The following is a 21,734-nucleotide window of genomic DNA, read 5'->3' as shown; positions in this document are numbered from 1 at the left end:
GACATCCAGGCAGCAATGTCAGACAAGCAGGCAGAGATTTTGTCCTGGATCAAAGTTGAGATTTCAGGGGTGGAGATGTAGATCTGAGAGTCATCAGCGTAAAGGTGGTAGTGAAAGCCATGGGAAGAGATCAGGGCACCAAGGGAAGAGGTATAGATGGAGAAAAGGAGTGGTCCAAGGACAGAGCCTTGAGGCACACCTACAGAAAGCAGTAGGGAAGTTGAAGAGGATCCACTATAGTAAACGCTGAAAGTTCGGAGTAAGAGGTAAGAAGAGAACCAGGAAAGAACAGGGCCCTGGAATCCAAGCGAGGATAACATATCAAGGAGTAAAGTGTGGTCAACAGTGTCGAAAGCAGCAGATAGGTCAAGAAGGATGAGGATGGAATAGAGACCTCTGGATTTAGCCAGAAGCAGATCATTAGAGACTTTGGTAAGTGCAGTTTCAGTAGAGTGAAGAGGGCGAAAACCAGATTGCAGTGGATCAAGAATAGGTTGAGAAGAGAGAAAGTCAAGACAATGGTGGAATATTTTTAAACTTTTAATTGGAACTAGACAGCTGATATTAGGACTGCAGTAGAATCTGGCAAAAACACAGCAAGACACTGCAGGCATAGAGTGTGGGGGAAGAGGAACTCTACACTCATTCTTCCTCTCAGTCATATGGAACTTGAGAGAACCAAAGGAACGGAAGGCTTGTCTTTATAAACACTATCTTTTCGACCAATTCTGGTGCAAGCTGTGATTAATGTGGATCCACAGTATCCTTCCATAGAGAATATACATTCACTGGGCATGCTGGTTGGTGGGCAGTACAGAAATGCTGGGCAGTCTTGACCGTGACTGGTCAGGCTGCCAGCTTGTATGTTCATGTCCTCAATGGGCTTGCCAAGGTCACAGAAATTTGTGCCAGTGTCTCAAATTATGCTCTCACTTCAACATCTACTTCAAAACAACAGTTTTATATACCACCACGGACTCTAAATATTATAAGGGGAACAGTCTCATAATGTCAACTCGCTTCTGTCCTCAGATTTATCCCAGGACTTTTAAGCTTGTGTGACTACTCTGTGGCTCGTTTTGTGTTTTTATGTTAATTTTTGATTTTTCTTTTATGTTTTTTTTCTTGTTTTCTTTTTCTTACTTTGTTGTTATACAAACACAGTCCTTATATTTGCATCGCTCTTGAGCTGAAAGACGATCGAACACTTATCTGCAACTTTTCATTTATCCACCGGACCCCGACAGGCTCCTGTTTCGCCTCTGCTTCGTCGAGGGGTCTGGATTTATCTGCAGGTCTGAATCATAAAGACAATAAATTAGTTCTTACAGCCTCTCAACCAAGTGGTATATATAACCGTGCAATCATGCTCTGGCGCTTATTCGCGTCTTTCTGCCCTTGCCCACCGTGACTATTCAACATGGTGCTCATACCTTTTATTGGCTCCATTCCCGGATATTTACCGGGACTCACCGGAAACTATCATTAGTCTATAAATAACATCCCCAATATAGATGGGTATTTAGTCTCGTAGGTTCCACTGACTTAAGCTGATACGTCCAAAAGACTTCCCGCTGTAGTAGTTTTTTGTTCACATCCCCCCCCCCCCTCCGATACCCAGTTGATACCCAGTGAAAGCTTACTGTGAGTATATAGCCCAAAAGATTTTTGAAAGTGTCTCAAATTATAGCAAACTAGTCTCTGCTGCTTGTGACTGTAGTTAGAGGTTCTGTCATCCAAAGATGTTCCCTTTCTGGGGCTCAGAAGAGACTTGTACATAAAGATGAGGGGGGTAGAAGCTGAGAGAGATGCAGAACTTTGGACAACCTTCAGTTGGTTCTCTTTGGCTTTTGCAACTGGCATCACAATTGTTGCAGTTGTCTGGGACTTGCCGTGTCAGTGGAACTGACGTTTCAGCCATCATAGTGTGGCTTTCTTCAGCCAGTGCGCTAAAGCATGACTATCTAGTGAGGTCTAATTTGCACAAGCAATGAGATAACTAATAAATTCTGCTTTAAAGAATAGAGGGCCAGATGCACAAAAGTCGTCGTTAGAGCCGTTCCCTACCGAGTTCCTTAGCGAATTGGTAGGGAACAGCTATGCATCAAGGAAAGGGAATGCAAATGAGCTACTCGTTGTAGCTCACTTGCATTCTCTATTCCCTCGTAAAACAGTTGGAGAATCGGCTGGTCAAGCATGCTCAGAGCAGCAAAGCGTTATGCTGGCTGCTCTGCGCATGCCAAATGTGCCTCAAGTGCCAAGTGCTCGTCAGGAGCGTCCTTTATGGACGTTCTTCACTGTAGTGCATTATTTTTAAAAAATCACAGGCTCCAATGCTGCAGGCATCCGCGGCACCTACCATGGTACAAATAGAAGCAATTCTGGAGACTGTCATTAGGATTTCCATCCGCCCAGCGCCATCTTCCACCCAATCACAGTGAAGGAAGTATTGAGCTGAGCTAAACACATTTCCCCCTCCTGCGAGGTAACCCTGTCTCCGATGCTGCAGGTTCTCAGCTGAGAGACCCGGAAGTCTCTGAGCCAATCACAACGCGTTTAGCTCAGCTGAGAGCCTGCAGCATCGGAGCCGGGGCTTCTGCTAATGTGTTGACTGAATTTCACTCATAGCAAGCAAGTGCAGTTTGGAAGTTGTTAGTCTTGAAAAGGTTCATGAATGGCAGAATAACAAATGTTCAAATAAATAAATAAAAACGGGGAGAAAATAATAAATAACTCCAATTTTAACAAAACTATTAGTGGGATTTGAACCCGCCACCTCTGGATTATAAGACCACTGCTCTAACCACTTGGCCACAGCTCTATTTGCTTGGATTTCCCTCCCTTACTTCAAGGTCTCTCAGCTGAGTGAAGCACGGGCAAAAAGGATGTTTTTATTATTGGGGGGGGGGGGAGACCCACTAAATGGATGTTTTTTTTATTTAAAAAATCAAACAGGCTCCGATGCTGCAGGCTCTTTTTTGGACATCATTCAACCCCGGAATAATAAAAACGTCCTTTTTGGCCGTGCTTCACTCAGCTGAGAGACCTGGAAGTCTCTAAGCCAATCACAGCGTGTTTAGCTCAGCTGAACACGTTGTGATTGGCTCATGGACTTCCAGGTCTCAGCTGAGTGAAGCACTGCCAAAAAAGACGTTTTTATTATTCCGGGGTTGAATGATGTCCAAAAAAGAGCCTGCAGCATCGGAACCTGTTTGATTTTTTTTTTTTTTTAATAAAGCTTCACTTCAAAAAAAAAAAAGTCCATTTTGGCCATGTTTCACTCAGCTGAAAGACCTGGAAGTAAGGGAGGGACATCCAAGCAAGTACAGTTGTGGCCCAGTGGTTAGAGCACCGGTCTTGTAATCCAGAGGTGGCGTGTTCAAATCCCACTAATAGTTTTGTTAAAAAAAAAAAAAAAAGGATGAGCACTTAGATTTTTTTCCCACTTTTTAAGTCTTTATTGAACATTTATCAAAACAGCTTCGGAGCCTGTTTGATTTTTTTTTTTTATATATATATAGTGAAGAATGTCCATAAAGGATGCTCCTGATGAGCACTTGGCCGTTTTTGCCCCCCAATTTTTTTTTTAATTTTAATAATTGTTTCCAATCCCACGCAGACCCAACGAGAGGTACAGACCTCTTGTTAGATTTTCCAGCGTTAAGGCAATTGGAAAAGGTTAGTGTATCTCATTACAATAGGGTTTCTACACGATTTGCTCATCTGCATTCCGTTTTCATTAGCTGCTACTGTCATCGAAAAAAGTCTTTAGTGCATGCCAGGGTTTACTTCTTGCTTGTTAATGGCTCGTTAAGTTTAGTGCATCTGGCCCAGAGAGTTCAAGAACAAGATAGCTAGACAGTAAAAAGCCACAGCATGATGGCTGAATTGTCAGTTTCACTTACTCAAGGCAAGACCTTGACAACCACAACTGTCACCCTTCAGTAAATTGATTACTACATTTTTAAACGTTGTTAATAAGGGCCAAGACATCTAGTGAATTGTTAGGCCTCCAGTTAGATGGAAAAATTTTTCCATGGTTTAACAAATATTTAGGAAGGAAGCAGAAAAGTAGAGGATAACACACTAACTTCCACATGGGGAATGTTGAACAAACAGATCTTTTATTGAGGCACCGAACAGAGACCTGACACAGGTGGGTACACCTACCTGCTTCAGGGGTTGGATACAACACTGTATAAAAGCATATATACAGTGTGATAAATAAGAGGCTGTCCTAGCCGGGGCAGGCCACTAGATGGCACTGTTCCCCTAAAAATGTCCAGGATGTCCGGGGTAGGCCACTAGAGGGCGCTAGGAGAATAGGTGGAGGTCGCTAGGACCGGGGAGAGCCCTGGGAGGTCCACAGGTGTAGGAGGTTATGGGCTGTGTCCGGTGTAGCTAATTAACCACTTTATACCCCCACCTGAGATGTGAAAGGAAAGGAAGAGAGCTGGTAGCTGAAGAAAGAGGATCCCCCCTGGAAAGAGCTTAGAGGAATTGTGTGTTCAAAGAAAGGACTGTGAGTCTAAGGAAGGAAGGACTGGGTGTCCCAAGAAGAAGTAGGGCTGTGTGTCCCAGTACTGAGAAGCAGGCTACAAAGCCTGGGGTTAGAAGTCCCCAAAGTATTGAGGTTAATGCTGAGCCCAGGAATCTGTGTGGGGAGGTTCAGTGTGAAGATATGTAAATGTATAAAGTATTTAAGCTAGAAGAACTGTGCCCAGGGGCTGGAATAAAGAATTGCCTGAATATGCTGTGGGTAAGACCTGTTTAATTTTGCCTCTGGAGAACCAGGTCACCCTGAGCATGAAAGGATAACATGCTAATCTGCATACAATTTGAAAACTGAGAACCAGCTCACCCTGAGTGAGAAAGGGGCCCAGTAGCTTGAGTTTGGATTGCTCAGGATGCTGGGAAGAGACTGTTTGGAGTCCTGTTCAGAGGCCACAGGCCAGTGAGGCCTGCTGGAGAGTGGGAGCAGAAGCCTCATCTTCACAACAGACAAGCCATATACGCAAACAAAAAATGCAAAAATAATTTTAAAAATTAATTAGAGTGATGTAGCCATGTTAGTCCACTTTTAAAGGCAATAGAAATAAAACATAAGATGATACCGTTTTTATTGGACTAAATACATTTTTGATTAGCTTCTGAAGGTAGCTCTTTTTCAGATCAGAAATAAGCAAATGTTGATAAATAACAGTATATATAAGTGAAACACCAAAGCACTACAGTGAGTTTCACAGAAAGAGGGTGGGGTGTGTAAGGTGCAAAACAGGAGGTGCTGGGTGGATGAGAGACAGGGGAGAGATGCATGGAAGGTACGAGGGTGACAAAGCAGTAGAATGTTATGGTTTATAATGGGCTAGATATTAATTTTAAAATGCAATGGGACTGCACATATACCAAAAAGTGTAAAGTGCAAAATATCTTTAAGATAAACATAAAAAGAATCTAAAGAGTTTGAATGCCTTACAAATTAACAAAAATGAACAAATGTTTGCAAACAAAATACATTAAATAATATAGGCAGCATATTTAATAAAACATAATACAAGCATTATGAGACCACATCAGAAAAACAATGAACCCAATGTGTTGGCTCAGACAATTTAAATGGGAAAAGGACGATGAGTTAGGAAGAGAGTTCAAAAGGGGAGTTGAATAAACAAAACCTACCTTAAAAACTATGTCTAGTGCCTGATGTATAATGACTGAACAAAACACAGTCAACTACTAGAGAAGGAAGAAGGAAAAACATTAGATGGATTGTCAACAACTATTGGAAGAAACACCTGAATATACCATTTAACTAGTGTGAGAAAAGGGTATGTCTGATAATGGTATCTAAACATGAGCCTAAAATATTCTACTTCTTATAATGATATATAGCTTATGTGTGTCTGCATAAAAAAAATGCATGACTTTTTGTGAAAGGAACTATTAAAATCTAAGGATAAAAAAAAAATCAGGCTGCTTAAATAGTCAATCCAGTGGTCAAATACATTTCTTTTTTTTTTTTTACTAATTTCCCTTCCCTTTTTACTTGGTACTTAATACTGGATTGCTCAGTCACAGTGGCTGTTTACGCATCCAATTCGTCTTTACTTTTATTAGGTTTTATCGGTGCTATAACTGGCGGTTTATCTTTTTAATCAGTTGAAGTTCGTATCAGTTATTCTTAGACTGTTTTTGGAAGCCAGTTATTTATATACGGTTTTTGTATTGCAGGGTTATATTTGTCTATGCCCACATACTAAATAAGCTTTAGTCATGATAATTTTCCTTTCTTGGCACAGTTTGTCTATCCTGTCTGTCGCTGGATTGACTTTTTAAGCAGACAGATTTTATTTTTAACCCGTATTGACATTTTTACAGTTAATTTCACAATAGGCCTTTTATTCATTCAGACGCAAATAAGCTATGTATCATTCTTCGCATAATTTGTCTATACAAAGTCTGATTAATTCTGACACTTATTTATTTATTGTGAACATTTATATCTTGCATATTCCCACCAAGGCAGGCTCTATGTGGCGTACAATGTTAGGAGAAAAGTACAACATAATAGCAGTAGTGCAAAGCAGAGGATAAAGTATATGAGGGGAAGGGAGGGAAAACAGCAGGGGAAAGGAAGGCGGAGATGCAGAAGATCAAGCAGCTGAGGAGAATGATCGAGCACATAGGTAGGTCTTCAGGGATTTCTTGAATAGACTGATCAGTAGTCTCTTTTAACGCTAATGGCAGAACATTCCAATAACGGGGACACTGGAAGCAAAATGAAGAGGCAAAGAGCAGCTTGTATCTTAAGTTCCTGCAGTTAGGATAGTGGAGATTGAGATAAGTGCGGGACGACTGCACGGAATTTCTGGGTGGGAGGTCGACCAGGCTGAACATGTAGGCTGGAGCGTTCCCATAATTTTCCTTTTCTGAAGCTGAATGACTAATCAATAAAAATGTAGGGGTCTGTTTACTAAGCCGCACTAGCGGCTTCCGCACAGCATTGCCAACACAGCTGCACTACCGGCCTAGTAAAACTCAGCATTAGTTTTACCTGTGTTTAACTTAAGCTTGTGTATTTTCATCCAAAAATCTAAAGTATCAATAATATTATGAAGTAAGACTGAATAGGCTGATCTACCACTAAGAAACCTGATGGAAACAACAGGATCATACCTAACCTTCCACTACCCCAGATGCAAAGGCCTGAGATACAAATTGTCATATGCCTCCAGCTTCTCCTTCATAGGTACCCAACTCTGCAATGCACTACCAAAGGACCTGAAACTCTCGAACTACCTCAACTTCCGGAAAAACCTAAAAACACATCTTTTCAGGAAGTTCCTCCCCTCTGCGACTTCATAACTTCTTAACCACTAAAAATACCGGAAATAAACTCGGAAATGGAAAACGATGCATACCTCACTCCCACAAATACTACCTATTCTGTAATCCGTCTCTGTTGTAATATGTAAGCCACATTGAACCTACCAAAGGGTGGAAAATGTAGGATACAAATGCAATAAATAAGTTGCAACCATCTAATAGGAACCATAACTATTATGTTGTCTGCATAACTATAAAAATAAACCCCCAGCTTCTCCAGTGTATGACTCAGATAATGCATGTAAACATTGAAAAGAAGTGGGGGCAAGGAAGAACCCTGCAGAACACTGCTAGGATTACTCTACTTCTCCAAAAAGTTAGCATATAACTTTGCTCTATAATTATGAAATTTCAGAAAACCTGAAAATCATTTATACACCTCAGTAACTCCCAAACTTTCCAGTGTCTGCAATAAAATATTATGATCCTCCAAATGGAATGCACTTGATAGGTTAAACTGTAACACCAAGGCTTTTGCATAATAGTTTGTGGATGTTATCAATGGGCCAATAACTGTCTTGGTGTTGAAGTTTGACCTAAACCCCAATTGTGTATAGTGTAAAATACTGTGGTGGTCCAAATAATCAGACAGCTGATGGGATGCCACTCCCTGCATCATTTTACAAAAAAAGTGGGATGGAGGCACTTGGTCTATAATCTGAAATTAAATCATTGGGTTCTCTGGTATTTTTTTTTTCCCCAAAATTTTGAGGAAAGTCCCCTAAATCCAATTTAATTAGTAACCAGTCTAATAACAAGTGTCCAAGACAGAATAAGAAGAATACTCCTGCCGGAATTCTGCGCTAAAAAAATTATAATTCTGCACACGTTTGCAAATTCTGCATATTTCTGCATGCAAAATTTTCAAATTTTTTGCACCCTCTCCCTCCTACCCACAGAATCCCTTTTTTATAGCCCCTCCCTTCCACAGCATCCCTTTTTTTTTTTTTTTTTGCAGTCCCCTTCCATCCACAGTATCTTTTTTTTTTTTTTTTTAAACATCCACCCACAACATGCCCCCCTTTTTTTAGCCACTCCCTCCCCTCTTTTTTTTTTTTTTTTTTTTTTTTTTTTACAGCCGCTCCCTCCAGATACCCCTACACTCTCCTGCGGTAGTAGGAGTAGGAGCTTCAGCGGGAGTACCTCTTTAGGGGCAAGAAAGAACCCCACTCTTTCCTGCCTCGCTGCTGCCGCTCTCTTGCTGGTGCCGTGCTTTTTCAAAATGGCCACCGAGACTTCAAGCAGTAGTCTCAAGAGATTACCACCATGCAATGCACAGGTAGGCGGGGCGGAGAGTCAAGCAGGTGGGGGGGGGGTCAGCTGAGCCGCACAGGGGTCCGTCTTTTACTACAGCTGTGCAGGTTCTGCAGGGAAATGTTGAATTGCGCTGCGTATGCTTTGTAGCGCTATAGAAATGCTAAGTAGTAGTAGAATTCTGTGCAACTGGGAAATTCTGCACTCCGCAGTCGCGCAGAATTCTGGCAGGATTTATTCAAACTAAAAAATAAGAGAATCCAAATGTAAGTTGTCATCCTTAAAAAGTTCCCCTATAGTTATTTTAGAACTAAAATACTCAGCAAAGTGGGCGGCTGAAGGTCTTTTTATGGTTGATGCAGCAATACAGGCTTCAGTGTGAGTAACATCTCTATCTTAAAAAGCAACTTTGTGTCCAAAGAATTACCAGCAACTAATTTAGAATAGCAGTCCTTTCTTTTTTATTTTAATAATCTCTTGTATTCTTTATTATATAACTTCCAACTTATCTTATTCTCAGTAGAAGGGTATTTTATGCCATAATCTTTCTGCAGATCTACAAGGGAATTGGATTCTTACAACAAATTACTTATGCATTATTCTTTATGTACTGTTTATTGTAAGCCACATTGAACTCAAACTTGTTTGGGATAATGTGAGATATAAATGTCACAAATAAATAAATGAGATGAAATCAAACCTCCAACCCTAGAAAAATCATGGAGAAAGTTAATTCCTGAGAATGAAAATGAACAAGGAGATGACACTGAACACAGAGCAGCCGCAGAAGATGTCCTTCCTTTGTTACAGGAAATACCAGGCTGTGAGAATGCTTGTGAGGATGACATACACGAATGGATGCAGGCAGATGAGCAAGAAGAACTAACTGACAGTGATGTGCTTGCTATGGTGAACAGCAATCGGATTGGAGATAATTCCAATGAAGGCGCCTTGAGTGAGGCTGAACATTCAATTGTAAAAGTCAGTCATAGTGAAGGTGTCGGCAACTGAGGTTGCACTGGCATATAGAGAACAATAAGGGGAAGTGACAGCTACTGATGCTGGTGTGACCTTGTAGCAAGGAAGAGAAGTAAAATGGGAAAATATTAATCAAAATTTTACATAACAAATTTATAATTTGTTTACCAGTTGCATTGCTACTAGGTATACGTACAGTACTCGTTCTGATTGTTTTTACAGTTCTGTATTGGTCTTATTTTACTGTATAATACAGTGATTACAGTATGTTTTAGCACTTCAGGCATGTTGCAGAATATGCTATAGTGCTGTTAGTAAAGAATCTTTGAAAATCTGGAACTATGCCTTTGTTTATGCATTGTTTGAGGGGTTACCCATTATTTTTCATATTATCTGACAATGGATCGGTGCCAGTTACATCAGATAATCGAGATTGTATTATACCTGTATATTATATGTAAACTGCTCTGGTTGTGACCACAGAAAGGCGGTATATCAAATCCTGTCCACTTTCCCTTTCCTTTCCTAGATATATTGTTCACATTCATTGTGGATGTCTTGAAAACCTGACTGGCTAGTTGTGTCCTGAGGACTGGATTTGAAAAAAACTGATTTAGAGGAACAGTTAGGTCTGCCTTGGGATCTTTAATTTCAGGATGAACTGCTTCCTTCAGTCAGAAACGAAATTGCCATCCTTTAAACTGGAACTGACTTATGGTGTGCAGATAAGGAAGTAGAGAAGAAAGGAATAGTATCTAATGCTAGTGTGGAAAAATTCTCTACACCTCAAGACCTGATGAGAGCTTGAATTGAAAAAATCCACCATAAAGGGTAGAAGTAGAGGAGGGAGATATGGAGGGTAGTACATAAGCGTTGTGGCATGGGAAAGAGCTTGTTAAGATAGTTGTTTTTTCCAAAAAGGCTGCAGCAATGGTATCTGCAGCAACATTTTTTATGAAAAGTAAACCATAGATAAAGGATTACCAAGTTGACGAATTTTGTAGAGCCTTGTAGAAGTGTCCTGTTCATAGTAGTGAGCAATAATAGTTCCTTTTTGATTAAATAACAGAGGATTTTTTAAAAATATGCAGAATCTCTATAAGCACTTAATGTTGCTTTGGAGCAATTCTTCCTCCAGGATCTTTCATGATGACGCAGTTGTCTTTTCTGTAATTTCAATCCATGGTAATGCCAGGGGTGCGAAGGTTTATGATTTTCAAAACTGCTTCTGTAAGGGAGCTACAGAATCTAAGCCAGAGCGAAGAATTGTATTCTATATCTGCTCTTGGGGTAGGCAGGAAAATAGAAACAAAATTATCCATCAAAGTTTCATAATCAGGCTCATTTTCGAAAGAGATGGACATCCAAAAAGTGACGACGTCCATGTCACAGAAATGTCCAAATTGGTATAATCGAATCCGCATTTTGGACGTCTTTCTCAGAAGTCTGTTGGAAGGACTTACAAATCTCAAGGGGGCATATCAGAGGCGTGTTCAAGGCGGGACTTGGGCGTTCCTAAGACTTGGGCGTCTTTGAGCCATAATGGAACAAAGCAAAAACGTTCAGCACTAAAACTTGGATGTTTTGAGGTGGACCTGTTTTATGGATAAGGCACGAAAAGGTGCCCCAAATGACCAGATGACCTCCGGAGGGAATCAGGGATGACCTCCCCCTACTCCCCCAGTGGTCACTAACCTCCTCCCACTCCCAAAAAGTATGTTGAAGATCATTATTTGCCAGCCTGTATGCCAGCCTCGGATGTCATATTCAGGTCCATGACAGCAGCATACAGGTCCCTGGAGTAGTTTAGTGGACTTCAGACAGGTGGACCCAGGCCCATCCCCCCACTACCTGTTACACTTGTGCAGGAGACTGTGAGCCCACCAGAAACCCACTGTACCCACATATAGGTGCCCCCTTCACCCATTAGGGCTATGGTAGTGGTGTACAGTTGTGGGTATGGGGGGGGGTGTTGGGGCTCAGCACACAAGGTAAGGGAGCTGTGTACCTGGCAGCATTTTATGAAGTCCACTGCAGTGCCCCCTAGGGTGCCCGACTGCTGTCCTGGCATGTCAGTCTACTAAAAATGCTGGCTCCTCCCATGTCCAAATGGCTTGAATTTGGACATTTTAGACTTGGACTTTTTTTTTTTTTCAAAAATGGCTAAAAATCAAGGCCGTCCAAATCCAAGGACATCGATCACAAAAGATGGAAATCCATCTTTTTCGAAAATGACCTTCTCCCCGCTTTGGAATTTGGACGTATTTGTAAAACGTCCAAATTCTGACTAATGCCTCTCAATTAGGCTCATTTTCTAAAGAGAAGGACGCCCATCTTTTGACACAAATCGAAAGATAGGCGTCCTTCTTACAGGGTCGCCCAAATCGGCATAATCGAAAGCCATTTTTGGTCGTCCCCAACTGCTTTCCATCGCAGGGATGACCAAAGTTCATGGGGGCATGTCAGAGGCGTAGCGAAGGCTGGACTTGGGCGTGCCTAACACATGGACGTCCTCGACCCGTAATGGAAAAAAAAGGGCGTCCCTGACGAGCACTTGGACGACTTTACCTGGTCCAGTTTTTCTTACGAGCAAGCCACAAAAAGGTGCCCAAACTGACCAGATGACCACCGGAGAGAATCGGGGATCACCTCCCCTTACTCTCCCAGTGGTCATTAATCCCCTCCCACCCTCAGAAAACAACTTTAAATATCTTTTGTGCCAGCCTCTATGCCAGCCTCAAATGTCATGCTTAGGTCCATGACAGCAGTATGCAGGTCCCTGGAGCAGTTTTAGTGAGTGCAGTGCATTTCAGGCAGGCGGACCCAGGCCCACCCCCACCTGTTACATTTGTGGTGGTAAATGTGAGCCCTCCAAACCCCACCAGAAACCCACTGTACCCACATCTAGGTGCCCCCCTTCACCCGTTAGGGCTATGGTAGTGGTGTACAGTTGTGGGTAGTGGGTTGGGGGGGGGGGTTTGGGGGGCTTAGCACACAAGGTAAGGGAGCTATGTACCTGGGAGCAATTTCTGAAGTCTACTGCAGTGCCCCCTAGGGTGCCCGGTTGGTGTCCTGGCATGTCAGGGGGACCAGTGCACTACGAATGCTGGCTCCTCCCACGACCAAAGGGCTTACATTTGGTCATTTCTGAGATGGGCGTCCTTGGTTTCCATTATTGCCGAGTAGAGGAGTGTTGTAGCCGTGTTAGTCCACTCTTAAGGTTATCAATAGAAATCAAACAAAATAAAACATGGAAAAGAAAATAAGATGATACCTTTTTTATTGGACATAACTTAATACATTTCTTGATTAGCTTTTGAAGGTTGCCCTTCTTCGTCAGATCGGAAATAAGCAAATGCTTGCCTTATTCTTGGGGTATGCTTGGCAAATTGCCCCCCCCCCCTTACAATGGAGGCAGTGTATGCAAATATCTTATGAATATTCATTATGGATATCCTACAAACCTTACTAGTTGAGGAAGCCTTAGGACAGGTTTGGGAACCACTGGTTTATGCTCACTTTTTATTGATTTAATCTGGAAACGTAATCTTTGTTCTGTTGGTGCAGTGAACAGTAGATAGCCAGTGATGAACTAGTTCTCTAGTAAAGTGAAATAATTTGTCTTTATAACACCTAGCATCTGGATGTGTATTGATTTTCGCTCACAGAAGGTAACGCTGATGTTGGGTTTCCAGGGATTTGAGTTGGTAATTGGGCAAATATATTTTGCAAGAAAAGTTTTCTCTTGTAAATAACTTCCTGACTTCCATGCTGTATTTCAAGCTTTTGAAAAGCTTTGCACAAAGTTTTATCAAATTTCTTTGCCCTCATCAGGAAGAAAATGAGAAAAAGAGTCACCATAAGGACCACTCAGACACTGAATCTACATCTTCAGATAAGTAAGTTCAATTAAAACATAAAGCATCCTAAAAGTTAGAGGCAAGAACATTTGAACAGTGTTTTTTTTATTATTATTATTTTCACAGCTCTGGGAGGAGGAAAAAAGGACCGTTTAAAACAATCAAATTTGGGACCAATATTGACCTGTCAGATGACAAAAAGTGAGTTTCCAGGAATCCAAACATTCATTGAACATGTTACAGCCTTTTATGGTCTATTGAAGGCTTGCTTTTTTTCCTTCTGAATTTCTAATGCTTTGTCATTTCAAAAATAGCACAGCCAGTATGAAAAGTGGCCTTCATGAGCAACATTTTATAGTTTTCTATGGTTGTAAGAGGCATATCATATAGGTGGACTAGAACTCTTGTTAATGCCCAACAGGAAAGCGACCTTTTTTTTTTTTTAATATTTATTTTTATTAACACAGTACAGCAGTGCTCGCACAGACATATCCAAAACTTCCAGTTGTGTGTATATAGTAACTCATAAAGATCACATTTTGAAGCTTACAAAGCGTCTAACCATAAATCACCGGCCTGGCTCGCACTACACACTGCATTTTCTGTTTTATTCCCCTTTCCCAGTCATACATCACGCTCACCACTTTAACCCACACCATAACTCAACATCCATCCCAAACACTCCCCTCATACTCTCTCACTCCCTTCCCCCCTCCCTCATTGCCCTGTAAAGGTAACACTTTTAAACAGGCTGTCCACAGACCATGATATTGCCTGGTGGTAAGCTTTGCAGAGGTGGCATAGATACGGCATTCATTCTCACCCACCATTCTCATTTTATTATACCACACTTCTACCGGGGGATGTTCTGGGTGTATCCAAAATTGTAAGATGGTCTTTTTGATCAATAAGAGGGATGTATATATAAATCTCCTATGTGACTTAGGAAGGCCCTGGGCAATCAGAAGGTCTTGGTCTCCCAACAGTAAGGTTGCATAATCCCACTCTATCTGCCTGTTTGTGACTTCTTTAATCACCTGGAATGCTTGGTTCCACAGTGAAAGAGACAGGCATTCTAAAAAAGAGTGAATGAAAGTCCCCCACCCTTTCTGGCATTTGGTGCATTGACCCTCTCCCCAAAGGCCCATGACTGCCCCCTTGGCCTTTGTAATGTATGCTCGGTGCAATATCCTATATTGAGTTTCTTGCAGGTCTGCTACTTTAACCATGTCATATATATATTGGAGAAAAGCTTACTAAATTCTTTAATAGTGTAGTTTCTATTCAACTCTCTATTCCACTGGTCCATCAATCTTTCCATCCCTCCCAGAGGCCTATGCATCTGCAAGATTTTATACCATGTGGATAGGCTGTTCGCCTTGTACGGTGTACGCAATAGAATCTTGTCCATTGGCCCCCACAGCCATCGATCCCCATGTGCCCGTTGTAAAGAAGAAGAATAATGCCGTACTTGAAGATATTGTAATAAATGCTTATTGGGGAAGTCCCACCTCTCCTTCAGCTGATCAAATGATTCTAACTGCTCCTGCCCTTGTGCCATAAGATGGACCACCATCACACATCCCTTCTCCTTCCACTTGTCAAATATAGAGTATCCTAGGCCTGCTGGGAAATCTGCGTTGCCCACCATCCCTAGGAAGGGGGATGCCTCTGGTGCTCGATTCTGATGCCCTCTCCACCAAGCCCACGCCCTTCGCAGAGGCTGCAGAAAGGCCAGTCTTCCTGCTGTATCATATATATTACTAGGCCTCATGTGTATTAGATTTATGAATGACCACGGGGCACTCCAATCCTCCAGTCCTGCGCTCGGCAAAAACCGGTAAGTACCCGTCATTCCCTCAAAAATAAGTCGCATAAGTGCAGCCACGTTATATAGGCGTAGTTCAGGCAGTGCCAGGCCTCCCACGGTCTTACTCAGAGAGAGCTTCTGGTGCCCTATCCGTGCTCCCCTACCCTGCCAGATGAAGGAACGTATGATAGATCGGTATAAACGTTCGTCTCTCCGTAACAGCCATATGGGGGCCGCTTGTAAGGGGTATAGGATCTTTGGCAGTAAAACCATTTTAACTAAGGGTATTCTGCCCATCAGAGAAAGCGGCAAGTGCTTCCATCTGTCACACAGCTTCCTGATGTTTTCCAATGTATCAACCACATTTTTTCTGTAGAATATCAATGTATTAACACTAAGAAAGATTCCCAGATATCTCATGGCTCCTCGCGCAAGCGGTATTGGCAATCCCGACCAGCCTGGGTCCGCAGAACATCCCGATAACGGGAGCATCTCTGATTTTGAACAGTTGACCCGCAGCCCCGGCATTTCCCCGAAATTACCTACTATTGCCAGCACCTGGGGGAGGTCTCTAGGCCCATTAGCCAGATATACTAAAATGTCATCTGCAAATAGATTTACTCTAAAGTCCTTTTTGCCCACCCTGATCCCCGTATGGCCCTAGCTCCCCTAATTTTTATAGCTAACGGTTCTATAGCTAGCAAAAAGAGGAGCGGTGACAAGGGGCATCCTTGCTGGGTTCCCCTTTGTAAGGGCAAGCTCTCTGTAAGTGTACCATTGAGCAGCAATCTGGCCACAGGGAGGGTATAAAGCGCTTTAATCCAAGATATGTATGCCCCTGTTATGCCATAACGGTTCAGGACCCAGAACAAATACTGCTACGAAATGCTGTCAAACGCTTTTTCCATATCAAGCCCTGCAATAACTGCCAAGCCCCCTCTGCCCCTACATTCCTGTATAGCCAGGAGAGCTCTCATGATATTCCCACTTGGTCCTCATGAACTAAAGAAGAAATCACCCCATTCATTCACCGAGCCATTATAGCGGCCAGGATTTTAATATCCTGATTTAACAATGAAATGGGGCAGTAAGAGCCCACCTGAGTTAAGTCTTTGCCCGGCTTCGGTATTAGTACTATATGGGCCATATTGTTTGGTATAGGTAATTCGTTGTCCACTATCCCATTGAACCAAGCTCCCAGAGGGCCCGCCACCAAGTCTGCCATTATTCGGTAATACTGTGGGCCATAGCCATCTGGTCCTGGCGCCTTGGCCAGCTTTAAAGACTTAATGGCTTGTCTGATCTCCTGTTCCACTATAGGACCATTAAGAGTTTGTAGTTGGTCAGGTGTAAGTGTAGGTATACAAATATCTTGAAAGAAACCCTCGCATGCTTCAGAGTCAAACCCTCTTGCCCCGTATAAGGAGCTGTAGTAGGTGACAAATTGCTGTGTAATATGTTTATCTGTGGTGTGTTCTCTCCCTGCCGCATCCCTGATAGCTGTAATGGTTTGCCGTTTACAGTATGGCCTAACCAGTGCTGCCAGTAGTTTCCCAGCTTTATTCCCCCATTTAAATAGTTTAAATCGTTGGGAAGTATATATCCCGTTGCGCCCTCTGATTCAAGATTTCGTCTATTTGGTGTCTAACCTCTAATATGCGTGAGCGATCCCTTGCATTCATAGTACCTATATGTGTTCTCAGTTGATGGTATTCATTAGACAGTCTCAGCAAGTCTGCCTCTCTTCCTTCTTTTTCCCTGCAGTGTAGGCTATTATGTGACCCCCTCATCACTGCTTTCGATGCTTCCCAGTACATGCCCACATTTATTTATTTATTTATTTTATTGCATTTGTAGCCCACATTTTCCCACCTATTTGCGGGCTCAGTGTGGCTTACAATACATTGTGAAGGATGGAAATACAGTGTGTTACAGTACGATTATGGGTTACATTGAGAGGAGTTATGGGAAGACAAAGTCAAGTCAAAAATCGTTAGGGCGTGGAAACCATGTGATGTTACAATGGGGAAAAGATAAGGCGATAGAACAATTTCAAGAGAACATAGGGTATAACATTTTATCTGTGGGTGGAGTTTGAAGTGTGGTGGAAATACGGGGTAAGAGAAATTCAGAAGGGTGTGTATTGATGCATTTCTATTAGTATGTATGGACTTCATGTGTTTTGATTCTTGCAATAAATTTTCTCAAAGAGATGAGTCTTCAATTGTTTGCGGAAATTGGTTAATTCGTAGATCATTTTCAGGTTGCGTGGTAGTGTATTCCAGAACTGCGTGCTCATATAGGAGAAGGTTGATGCATGCAATACTTTGTATTTTACGCCTTTGCAATTAGGGAAGTGGAGATTGAGGAAAGTTCTGGATGATCTTTTAGCGTTTCTGGGTGGCAGGTCTATTAAGTCAGACATGTATGCAGGGGCTTCACCGTGGATGATTTTGTGGACCAAGGTGCATACCTTAAAGGTGATACGTTCCTTGAGTGGGAGCCAGTGTAGTTTCTCACGCAAGGATTTTGCGCTTTCGTATTTTGGTTTTCCGAAAATGAGTCTGGCTGCTGTATTCTGGGCTGTTAGAAGTTTCCTCAGTATTTGTTCTTTGCAGCCTGCGTATAGTGAGTTGCAGTAGTCCAGGTGGCTGAGTACGAGTGATTACACTAGGGTGTGGAATATGGACCTTGGAAAGAATGATCTTATTCTTTTCAGTTTCCACATTGAGTAGAACATCTTTTTGGTTGTGTTATTCGCGTGAGTCTCCAGTGTTAGGTGGTGGTCAATAGTGACTCCAAGGATTTTTAAAGTATCAGAGATTGGCAGATTTAGTTTAGGTGTGTTGATAGCGGTAAATTTATTCGTGTTGTATTGGGAGGTAAGTACGAGGCATTGAGTTTTTTTCTACGTTCAGTTTTAGTCGGAATGCATCTGCCCAGGTATTCATGATGTATAGACTTTGGTTGATTTCGTTGGAGATTTCATTAATGTCTTGTTTGAAAGGAATATATATCGTTACATCTGCATATATGTAAGGGTTAAGGTTGTGATTTGATAGAAGTTTTGCCAAGGGGATCATCATTAGGTTGAAGATAGTTGGCGAGAGGGGGGATCCCTGCGGTACTCCACATTCAGGTGTCCATGCAGTAGACGTAGTTGAATTTGATGTGACTTGGTATGAGCGCAAGGTTAGGAACCCCTTGAACCAGTTTAGGTCATTGCCTCCAATGCGAAAATATTCAAGTATGTGTAGTAGGATTCCGTGGTCAACCATATCAAAGGCACTTGACATGTCAAATTGTAAGAGGAGTATATTGGTGCCGGTAGCAATCATTTGTTTGAATTTGGTCATTAGGGTAATTAGTACTGTTTCTGTGCTGTGATTTGACCGGAATCCTGATTGGGCATCATGCAGTATTGAGAACTTGTTGAGATAATTTGTGAGTTGTTTGGTTACCATTCCTTCGGTTATTTTGGTTATTAGTGTTATAGATGCTACTGGTCTGTAGTTAGTTATTTCGCTTGCATTTTTCTTTGGGTATTGGGGCGAGTAGAATTTTTCCTTTTTCCTTTGGGAAAAGTCCGTTTTGTAGCATGAAATTCACGTGGTTCGTTAGGTCTGTTATGAATTGTTGAGGAGCTGCTTTCATGAGGTTGTTTGGGCAGATATCTAGTTTGCAGTGGGATTTGGCGAATCTTTTGAGCGTTTTAGAGATGAGGTCCTCTGACAGTGATTCAAATTCAGTCCAGATCCTGTCTGCTGGGTGTATTCCGTCTTCTGGGTCTAGACAGTTTAGGAGTGTGGCGTATTCAATAGGGCTGGTGAGAATTTTATTTCGTAAATGTATAATTTTCTCCTTGAAGTGTTTCGCGAGGTCGTCGACCCCTGGTGTATCTTTGCTGTTGTTTGTAACTGGTGTGGTGTCTAGCAATTTATTTACAAGGTAGAAGAGTTTGTGTGTGTCATTGTAGTTTGGTCCCATCAATGTTTTGTAGTGTAGTCTTTTAGTCTGTTTTATGGTATACTAGTAAAAAAGGCCCGTTTCTGACACAAATGAAACGGGCGCTAGCAAGGTTTTCCTCGGAGTGTGTATGTTTGGGAGAGTGTATGTGAGAGTGAGTGTTTGAGAGTCAGAGTGAAAGTGTGAGTCCAATCCATGCTCCTCTGTCACCTGGCCCCTCCATTCATCCCTATCCAGCAATTTCGCTGTCTCCCTGAGGCCTGCCCTGCAATCCATATGCATCCATGGCCATCTGTTCCCTCCATTCATCCCTATTCAGCAATTCCCCTCTCCCTGAGTCTTGCCCTTCCAATCCATGCCCATCCATGCTCCTTTGTCATCTGGCCCCTCCATTTTTCCCTATCCTACATTTCCCCTCTCTGCCTGAGGCCTGCTCTGCAATCCATATCCATCCATGGCCATCTGTCCCCTCCATTCATCCCTATCCAGCAATTCCCCTCTCCCTGAGTCCTGCCCTTCCAATCCATGCTCCTCTGTCACCTGGCCCCTCCATTCATCCCTATCCAGCAATTCCCCTCTCTGCCTGAGGCCTGCCCTGCAATCCATATGCATCCATGGCCATCTGTGCCCTCCATTCATCCTTATCCAGCAATTCCCCTCTCCCTGAGTCCTGCCCTTCCAATCCATGCCCATCCATGCTCATCTGTCACCTGGCCCCTCCATTTTTCCGTATCCAGCATTTCCCCTCTCTGCCTGAGGCCTGTCCTGCAATCCATATCCATCCATGGCCATCTGTCCCCTCCATTCATCCCTATCCAGCAATTCCCCTCTCCCTGAGTCCTGCCCTTCCAATCCATGCTCCTCTGTCACCTGGCCCCTCCATTCATCCCTATCCAGCAATTCCCCTCTCTGCCTGAGGCCTGCCCTGCAATCCATATGCATCCATGGCCATCTGTGCCCTCCATTCATCCCTATCCAGCAATTCCCCTCTCCCTGAGTCCTGCCCTTCCAATACATGCCCATCCATGCTCATCTGTCACCTGGCCCCTCCATTTTTCCGTATCCAGCATTTCCCCTCTCTGCCTGAGGCCTGTCCTGCAATCCATATCCATCCATGGCCATCTGTCCCCTCCATTCATCCCTATTCAGCAATTCCCGTCTCCCTGAGTCTTGCCCTTCGAATCCATGCCCATCCATGCTCATCTGTCACCTGGCCCCTCCATTTCTCCCTATCCAGCATTTCCCCTCTCTGCCTGAGGCCTGCCCTGCAATCCATATCCATCCATGGCCATCTGTCCCCTCCATTCATCCCTATCCAGCAATTCCCGTCTCCCTGAGTCTTGCCCTTCGAATCCATGCCCATCCATGCTCATCTGTCACCTGGCCCCTCCATTTTTCCCTATCCAGCAATTGCCCTCTCTCCCTGAGGCCTGCCCTGCAATCCATTTCCATCCATGCCCATCTGTCCCCTGTATTCATCCCTATCCAGCAATTTCCCTCTGTCCCTGAGTCCTGCCCTCCCAATCCATGCCCATCCATGCTCCTCTGTCCCCTGCCCCCTCCATTCATCCCTTTCCAGCAATTGCCCTCTCTTCCTGAGCCCTGCCATCCCAATCCATGCCCCTCTGTCCCCTGCTGCCTCCATTCATCCTTTTGCAGCAAGTCCCCTGTCTCCCTTTCATGACCCCCCCTTGCATCCATGCTTCTCTCTCTTCCATGTCCCAGCCTGGGCCGCCCTCTTCTCCCCCCCCTCCCCCCTTCGCATCCATGCTGTCGTTTCTCCCCTGCCCTCCCGCTCCCATTGTTGTTGTTTAGTGGCCACCCTCTTCTCTCCCCCCAACATGGTTTTTTTTTTTTTTTTCTTGTTTTTAAATTTACCTCCGTGGCAGCGAAGCGTCAGGGAAGGAGGCGGTGCTCCCGACGTCTAGGTTTTCCTTCGCTGTGTTCCGCCTTCTTTTGACGTCATCCTTGACGTCAGAAGAAGGCGGAACACAGCGAAGGGAAGGCTAGACGTCGAGAGCGCCGCCTCCTTCCCTGACGCTTCGCTGCCGAGCGTTGCGATTGGTTGAGTGTCATTGCTCCGCCCTCGACGTCATCACGTTTGACGCGTGGGCGGGGCAGACACAATGCGATCTCACCCCCTTCACTTTAGAATGTTGGCTAACAGAGGCTTCATTAGAACGTTGGAGGTGCGTTTTATATAGAGAGATTTGTATTTCCTCCGAAGTGATTTCCAGGCATTCATTGTGTGTTCATCTTTCTTTTTGTTCCATGCGCGTTCTAGTTTTCTGACTTGTGTTTTGAGTTTTTTCAGCTCTTCGGTGAACCATGGATTTGATTTTTTCCTACGTGATGTTCTGGTTTGGATTGGGGCAATTGTGTCCAATGTTGTTTTACATATGTCATCCCATTCTTGGAGGAATTGAATGGTGTCTGTATTTGTTGACCATTCATTTTGGTAGATCTGTTGCCAGAATGTT

The 21,734-nt window shown here is 43.3% G+C and overlaps 1 protein-coding gene across 3 annotated transcripts in view; it reads left to right on the top strand.

The window, feature by feature from the left end:
- The window catches only part of KDM6A (lysine demethylase 6A), a 606,821-nt gene that overhangs the window by 479,522 nt on the left and 105,565 nt on the right, over positions 1 to 21,734 (top strand). For all 3 annotated transcript variants that reach the window (XM_030202242.1, XM_030202240.1, XM_030202241.1), the window contains 2 exons: positions 13,453 to 13,517; positions 13,605 to 13,679. In XM_030202242.1, coding sequence (XP_030058102.1) covers positions 13,453 to 13,517; positions 13,605 to 13,679 — 140 coding nt within the window. The remainder of the gene's footprint in view (positions 1 to 13,452; positions 13,518 to 13,604; positions 13,680 to 21,734) is intronic.

The sequence above is a fragment of the Microcaecilia unicolor genome, chromosome 4 (genome assembly GCF_901765095.1).
Source record: "Microcaecilia unicolor chromosome 4, aMicUni1.1, whole genome shotgun sequence".
In the NCBI taxonomy this organism is placed as follows: Eukaryota; Metazoa; Chordata; class Amphibia; order Gymnophiona; family Siphonopidae; genus Microcaecilia; species Microcaecilia unicolor.
Note: the sequence above shows the minus strand (reverse complement) of the source record. Positions and strands in the feature narration are given on the sequence as shown.